The 8,544-nt window shown below is 33.8% G+C and overlaps 1 protein-coding gene across 1 annotated transcript in view; it reads left to right on the top strand.

Annotated features, from left to right (window-relative positions):
- Positions 1-8,544, top strand: part of INVS (inversin) — a 168,660-nt gene that overhangs the window by 44,069 nt on the left and 116,047 nt on the right. Inside the window, exon 9 of the mRNA XM_015812068.1 lies at positions 2,353-2,565. Coding sequence (XP_015667554.1) covers positions 2,353-2,565 — 213 coding nt within the window. The remainder of the gene's footprint in view (positions 1-2,352; positions 2,566-8,544) is intronic.

Genomic DNA, 8,544 nt, shown 5'->3' with positions numbered 1-8,544 from the left:
AAAGTCTTAAAATATTTGATAAAGTAAATTATTTTTCCAGCTATGAAGAGTATTGACTTAAGATCTTTGCTGAAAGTACTGATTTGAGAGTGAAGAAAGTGTAGGAAAAATTTAAGAGTAAAATGTAAGAAAAAATTTATATAAAATGTTTGATAGATATTTAGGTTTTTTAAAAATTGTTTTGAGTTTAAATGTTGAAAGTGGATAAATTATACAAATATCATATAGTTTTTGATCAGTTGTATTGTTGTTACTTATTGCATTATTAGAGTTAAAGTATGTATATACTGATTGTATTATCTTTGTTTAGTTAAATTGTAATTTAGATATGGAATGGGATGAGTGTTAGTCCTGTATTGGGTTCTGGGAAGTTCAGGGGGGGTAGGGGATCAGGGGAATTATAAAAATTGATGTATTTACATTTTATAGATAAATACTTATTGTATTGATAAGAGGAGATGCTCAGCTGGTATCCCAAATTGCACTCGAGGAAGTGGTAAGAAAGGAGAGGGGATGTAGGTAGGTGGTAAGGAGGAAGGTGGAGAGGTTGGGGGTCAGAGGGAGGAAGGAAAGGAAAGTGGATGAGGGTGGAGGCATGGCGGGGACTGCCGAGCATCTCTGAAGATGTATTGATTTGGATTATTTTTTCTTTTTTGTTTATGTACGTAAATGCATCATAATCTTTGTTGTTTAATTATAAAAATCAATAAAAATTTTATTAAAAAAAAAAAAGTTAGGGCCGAAGTATATTGGACCCTTTCCCATTAAACGAATCATAAATCCTGTCACAGTGGAATTAGAACTCCCTAAGAATCTATGACAAATCCACCCGGTTTTTCATTGCAGTTTACTAAAACCTGAAATTACCTCTGCATTTAGACCTGCCCCTGCTCCTACCCTGCAACCCATTATGGTTGAGGGCAAGCAACACTTTGAAATCAAGGACATTCTAGACTCTCGTAAACACCATGGGTCCACTCAGTATTTAGCTGCCTGGAAAGATCTTCCTGCTTTGCAGAATGAATGGGCCTATAAGAAGTATGTTAAAGCTCCTAAGTTACTCAAATGCTTTCATGAACGATATCCCGATAAACCTGACTGATATGTTTTGTTTTCTCTCTCCCCCATTCCTTTTCTTTCTTTTACAGGTGGATCTGTCATTTTTTAAGGGGAGGGGCATATGTCAGGACCCTTCAAATAGTTTTGCCTACAATTTATTGCTTATGCCTATGTATTCTTTTTCGGGACCTACCATTCTGTTGAGGGGGGGGTTGGTTGGTTGGGGGAATGTATTTGCCTTGCTCTGCTTTACCCTCCCTCTGTGTGAAAGGAATGTGGCTTGAAAACATCTGTCTTATCTCCAGACAATGGAGCCTGGAACTATTGGGAAACGAAACTGAGAGAGACCTTGGAAAAGGTGCTAAAACACTAGGTTCTCAAAACAACCTAGTATCTATGGATTGGCTGGATTTCAAATGGACAGTTGGACACTGCAGGGAAGAAATCTGAATGGACTTTTTTATGTAACCTTTCACGCACGAAATTTTCAGACCTTGCTTTGCCTTCCTGCTATCACTAACTCTCAATAAAAGTTCCTTTTGAAACACTCCCTGTTTCAAGAGTTCTGCTTCCTTAAGTGATCTAGTTGAGGCAGGTCCTTACAGACTGAGAGAACATTCTTTTCAGCAATATAAGTTCAAAAATATGTGGACAAAATGTGGGCCCATAATCATGCTGTCCTTGAATCTTGGGAAAACCAGATCTGGAGCATATAATCTCTGGAGGGATATAATTCCAGAGGGTAGGAATTGCAGCATAGTAAAAATGCTTTCTGAGTCCTACAAAATGACATTCTTTAACTGACAAGATATAGAACCACTCTAATTAACTTACACTTAACTCAAATTTACTGTTAACTAACATTAACCATAATGAATTAACAGCAATAGCACTTGGACTTATATACCACTCCATAGTGCTTTATAGCACCCTGGACAGTTTACAATATCAGCATATTGCCCCCAACAATCTAGGTCCTCATTTTATTAACTTCTAAAAATGGAAGGCTGAGTTAAACTCTAGCCCATCAGGATAGAACTCTAGGCTGAGGGCAGAGTTAACCTGCAATGCTTCATTCTAACTACTATACCATCAGGGCTCTTTATATTTAATGCATATTTCTGCATTTAATGAATTAAATGCAGTAAATAACTGCATTTACTGCAGTAACTTCTTTTTGTCATCCTGTTTCTAGAATGAATGTAAGATGGTGGATACTGAATTCATTAAATATTGTTTATTGTATTTTTTTGCTATTTGGTCAGTTCTATAACAATATTCTGTTATTTTTAGATATACACCACTTGATTTTGCCCTGCTGGGAGGTCATCATGAAGTAATTCAGTTCATGTTGGAACATGGTGCATTATCTATAGCTGCCATTCAAGATATTGCAGCTGTCAAAATTCAGGCAGTCTACAAAGGATACAGAGTTAGAAAAGCTTTTCAAGATAGGAAAAACCTTCTAATGAAGCATGATCAGTTGAGGAAAGATGCTGCTGCCAAGTAAGTATGATATACAAGCAAAAACGTCAAGTATCTTTTAATATGTTTTAATGTGTAAATTCCTGCATATCTGAATGTATGAAGGTGTGTGTACACACACATACATGCATACATACCCACTTACACACTAAATGCTTATGAGTAAGCTTTATACTTCTAAATGGTTTCTTCTGAATTCTCTGGTAAACTAGTTACTGCTACAGACAAAAATAAAAAGTAAAATATTAATCATGCAGTTATATCTTGGGGAAGCAAGAGAGAGGGAGGGGGAGGGAGGCAGGCAGGCAGGCAAATCTGCAGAAGAAAGTGGTGATCCAGAGCAATATTGTGGCACATGGGGGCAATCAATTCTTTCAATATTAATTGCTTTTTGCCCACCCTTAAGTCAATAGAAAGCTATTCTGTCATGTCCTTGTTGCCAATTCTTCTCCTATGTCTGTTTCAATCCTCTGATTTTCCTCCAAGATAATACATGCGAGACCTTAACAGATTTTACACAACATTGCCTTTGGACATTGTGGGAATAAGGGGAAAACACCACTGTAACATAATATAGCTAAGAACAGGTTAAACAACATCATGGGATCACAACTGAAAAAAGAAAGTCAGTGCAGCCAGGAAAAAGTCCTCAAACAACTTTTCCTTTTCCTTTGATACTGCTACAGTTTCTGTATACATAAAAAATGCCATTTGTAACTGAGTTTACAAATTTGCTCTTGGTGCTAATTACAGTTATTATCAAGGCAAACAAAAACTTTTAGGGCCTATCTAAATCAGGGGTGTCAAACTGCCGGCCCATGGGCCAGTTTCATCATACCAAAGCCTTGCCCACCCCATTACCGGCAATGCAAAAGAAGTCGTGATATATCGTGATATATCGCGACATGTGGCAAGTTTGACACCCGTGATCTAAATTAAGAGCAAGGAGTTAAAACTCCCTTCCCCATAGCCTAGTCTAGATCAATATATGCAGCTAATGAAATGTTTAATTTCACATTTAATTTGGCTGTCACTCCTGCACTCAGCCAAATTTACCTGTGCCCTTGCCCCCATTAGTTTGCCACTGAGCCGTGGTGGCGCAGTGGTTAGAATGCAATATTGCAGACTAATTTTGCTGACTGCTAGCAGTTCGGCAGTTTGAGTCTCACCAGCTCAAGGTTGGCTCAGCCTTCCATCCTTCCGAGGTCAATAAAATAAGGACCCAAATTGTTGGGGGCAGTATGCTGACCCTGTAAGCCACTTAGAGAGGGCTATAAAGCACTGTGAAACAGTATATAAATCTAAATGCTATTGCTATTTGCCCTTGTCTCCATTAGTTGTCTCATGGGAATTCTCATTCCTAAGCTTAAATATTATATTAACCTAATAATAATGTTACATGGAATATCAGAAGTGACAATGGGAATGAGAAAAGTATTCCCACTAAGACAGTCTCTGATATTCCTTTCCCCTATCCATATACACAGCATACAGCATGCACATGCAAGCCCAATCCTTGTCATTGATGATCTATAATTCTTCCTTCCACTTTTATCTCTAAATGAAAGCATACAATGAATACCAAGATTTTTTTTAAAAAAAAACAACAGCCTAATAAGTGAGAGGTAAGTAGCAACTTTAACAAATTTCTTTTCTGTTGTTTTAATAATAAAAAATTTAATAATCACAATTTCCCTATGTTTTTTCCTCTGTTAATATCTCTGTAACATTTTTCTTATGCATAAGAAAGCAGCTGTTAGATTTTCTTTTCTTTTTATAAATATTTTATTAATTTTCTAGTTTAACAATCAAATACTTAATAGACAACATGTTGTCTGGGTCCATTAGTAATTCAGTAGTATATATTAACTTCTTCAATGTAGATCCAATATTACACCATCAAATGTTTCCTCTCTTCTTTCGGTAGTAGCTATTTTCCCACACTAGGCAAACACAATTCTCACTGTTATTAATAAATATACAATTGAATATCAACATCTTTGTTACATTTTTCTCATAATATCGATGTCAGTTTTAGATAACTTTTCTAACCAAAACATATCTTAATTGCATTTGCACTTAATATCCATATGTTCAATCAGTATCCAGTTTTTGCTTTTTTAAAAAAAAAATTAATTTCCCATCAGTATTCAAAATGTCTCTATTATTTATAATTTCAAAGTAAGTTATATTTGGGTAACCAAAAGCTTCTCTTATTCAAACTTCTTAGCCTTTTCCTGTTTCCCTTCTCATATCAAAATCTAATATTCTAATTACAAATCTTATCTTTCTAGTTATAATAGTACTTCTATTTCTAGCAATTATCTATTCTCCACCATATTCTTTTTTTAAAAAAAAATATTTTTCATTTTTCCAATTTACAAAACGATATACATTTTTCTTTCTTTTTTAACAGTACTGTGTCATGTATCTCTTACAGTTATTTACATTTATTTCTATACATTTTTATTTCTCTGTTATAACCAATTATACCACTTATCCCATACCTCATAAAATTCTGTTTCTTTCTTGCCTTTCATTTCTAGAATAAGCTTATACATCTCGGCACATTCTAATATCTTATGGATAATCATGTCATTAGCTGGTATGTTTTCAAGTTTCCAGCATTGCACATAGACAATGTGCTGCTGTAACACGTGCTGCTGTAACACGTATTGGAGTTGCTTTTTTATCTTTTGATTAATTATTCCTAATAAAAATAATTCAGCTTTAAATTCAATTTGTTCTCCTGTTATCTCCTGTAGCCATCTCCTTATCTGTTCCCAGTATTTCCTTGCTTTAGGACATTGCCACCACATGCGATAAAATGTTCCATCCTTATATTTACACTTCCAACAGTCCGATTTCATATTTGTATACATCTTGGCCAATTTTGCCGGTGTTAGATGCCACCTATAAAGCATTTTGTACTGGTTTTCTTTATATGCCGTTGATAATGTTAATTTGCAGTTTTTGTTCCATACTTTTTCCCATTCTTCTAAATTTATATTTCGGCCTAAATTCCGTGCCCATGCTATCATCGAACCTTTCACTATTTCTTCTTCCATTTCTACCTCTAATAAATATTTATACGCTTTTGTTAAAAAAATTTCTTCCTTGCCTGTCAATATTCTATCCAATTGTTGTGGTACCCCTTGAATTCCATATTCTTCCATGTCTTTTCTATATCTTGACTGTGTCTGTAAATATGGCCACCAGTCTATAATTATTCCCTGTTCTTTTAGTTCTTCCTTTGATTTAAGATTCCCCTGACTATCTAATAATTCTTTGTATCTTATCATCTTTTTTTTATCCAGTGTATTCAGGTAAATCGTTGCCTCCATTGGCAAGACCCAATTTGGTAATTTCATATAATGTTTCCTTTTGACCTTTTCCCATGTCCATATCAACGCTTCTCTTATTTGATGTCAGTAAAAGTATGCATATGTCTTGTTACGTTTATCCCATAGAAAGGCATGCCAACCGGCCTGTAGATCATGTCCTTCAATCATTAACACCCTTTTGTTGTCTAAATTTATCCAGTCCCTAATCCATAATAGCCCCGCTGCTTGATAATAAATTTCCCATTTTAGAAGTCCAAAGCCACCTCTGCTTCTACTATCTTGTAGCGTTTTAATGTTTATCCAAGCTTTCTTACCCAGACAGATAAATTTTTTAATTATTTTATTTAGTTCTTCAAAAAATCTCTTCTCTAATTTTATAGTAACTGTCTGGAATAAATATAATAATTTTGGCAATATGTTCATTTTAATCACTGAAATCCTTCCTAATAATGATAACTGTAACTTTCCCCAAATCTCTAAATCTTTTTTCATTTGTTGTATCAATTTTTTGTAATTATCATCTTTTATTGAGGAACACCTTACAGTAAGCCAAATTCCTAAATATTTAATCTTTTTTTCAATTTGCAATCCCAATTTTTTTTTCTAATTCTTTCTTTTGTTTTTCAGTTAATTTTTTAACTAACATTTTAGTCTTTTCTCTATTAATTTTCAGTCCTGCCACTGTCCCATATTTTTCTATTTCATTCATTAAGGTGTTTCCTGTCTCTAGCGGCTCCTCTATGAAGAACACTAGATCATCCGCAAATGCCTGCGTCTTGTATTCTTTCTTTTTTTTTTTTCAAACAATTTTATTGATTTTTCCCTTTTTACACCAGAAAGCTTAAGAAACAACGTGGAGATAGGGTAATCAGTTAGGTACAATAACATCATACATATATAGCTCAAATAATGCTCCTTAAAATTTCCCTAACAATTAGAATAGTATAGTCAAACTAATACATTTCTAGGTAAGATTAATTCATTAATACATTCCTAAATAAGAATTCAATTAATCAATAGAAATTATCAACAACCTTTCATCGATGTAAATCAAACCCTGTTTTTAGGTTTATTAATTTCCAAATACCATATCTAACTTAGCCTTAAACAAAAATATTATTTACAATTTGGGTGTCCATAATTTCTCTTATTTAAGCATATTATTTCCATAATTACATTCTTACATTTCTCAACTATATTCTATTTCTTATTCAGTAATTCTTCATTTATTAATTTCATCTCTTCCATCATTACAATCTTTTTATCATTATAGCTCCACAAATTAGCTATCATATCTAGTAATAAAAAAAGCATAGGAAAAATAGGGGAAAAAATAATAGAAAGAAACAAAAAAGAGACCAAGAAAAAGAAAGAGAAAAGAAGGAAGATCTATTATTCCAAAAGATATATTCTTACTATATTTCAATATTAAATTCTAAATCTTATCCTAAAAACACCTTTTAAAAATCCAAATCCAAATCAATCCACATCTCTATAAAGCCGTTGCAACCCATAAATGTAATCTTAAATTCCATATTTATATCTTATTCTAGCTTTCTTTCTGTTCCAAATGGGTTTCCATAGTAAGGCCTCTAAGTCCACAAATAAAATTCCCTCCATTTCTTGCCGTAACGCATAAATCAGGGAAAAATCTCCCATTGTCTATTTTTTTGGGGGGGGTAATTTTTTTATTAATTTTTCAATTAAAAACAAAAACATAGATCTTTTATCACAATATCAACCAAAAAGAATAATCAATACATTCACAGACGTGTCCGGTGTCCCCCCCCGCACCGCCCTCTTCCACTTACCACACCTTCCTCCTCCCAAACTACCACCACTCCTCCTTCCTCCCTCTTTCCTACCTCCCTTCCTCACTCAACCATCCCGTCTTGTGCAGTTGGGACACCACCGGACACCTCCTTAAAAAAAAATCATACATGTATGTACCTATAATACAAACCTACCACTTTCCCCCCTCCCCCCTCCAGGACTTCCCAAAGCTAATCTAGGAAATAAACACACAATAATCAAATTCTATCCCCAACTACTCATTATTACTACACACTAGTATACACTTACTGTGACTCTAAAATAACATTAAAATACATACAAAATTTTTTTTACAATTTTTTAAATATATCAATATTTGTTGTACATATTTTTATTTAAAATTTTTAATCAAAAGCTACATGATAATTTTTCACTTCATACTTTCTCTGAATATAATCTATCCATCTTCTCCACATTGAGATAAATTTCTCCTGAGAATGATCCTTCAGGTACGCGGATATTTTTGCCATCTCTGCAAAATACGATACTTTCTGTCTCCAATCATCCATAGTTGGTAACATATTTTTTTCCCAATTTTGAGCAATTAAGATCCTTGCTGCTGTTATACAATACAACATCAATTTCATTTCTTTTTGATCCAAATTGTCCATAATACCCAATAAGAATAACTGCGGTGTAAATTTTATCTTTTTCTTAAAAATCTGTTGAATATTCCACCAAATCTTAATCCAAAAGGCTTTAACATCCCTACATGTCCACCAAATATGATAATAAGTAGCATCCATACTACCACATCTCCAACATTTTGGTTGCAAATTCGGATACATGCAAGACAATTTTTGAGGATCCAAATGCCATCTAT

Source organism: Protobothrops mucrosquamatus, unplaced genomic scaffold (assembly GCF_001527695.2).
Source record: "Protobothrops mucrosquamatus isolate PMUCROS unplaced genomic scaffold, P.Mucros_1.0 scaffold66, whole genome shotgun sequence".
Taxonomy (NCBI): domain Eukaryota; kingdom Metazoa; phylum Chordata; class Lepidosauria; order Squamata; family Viperidae; genus Protobothrops; species Protobothrops mucrosquamatus.
Note: the sequence above shows the minus strand (reverse complement) of the source record. Positions and strands in the feature narration are given on the sequence as shown.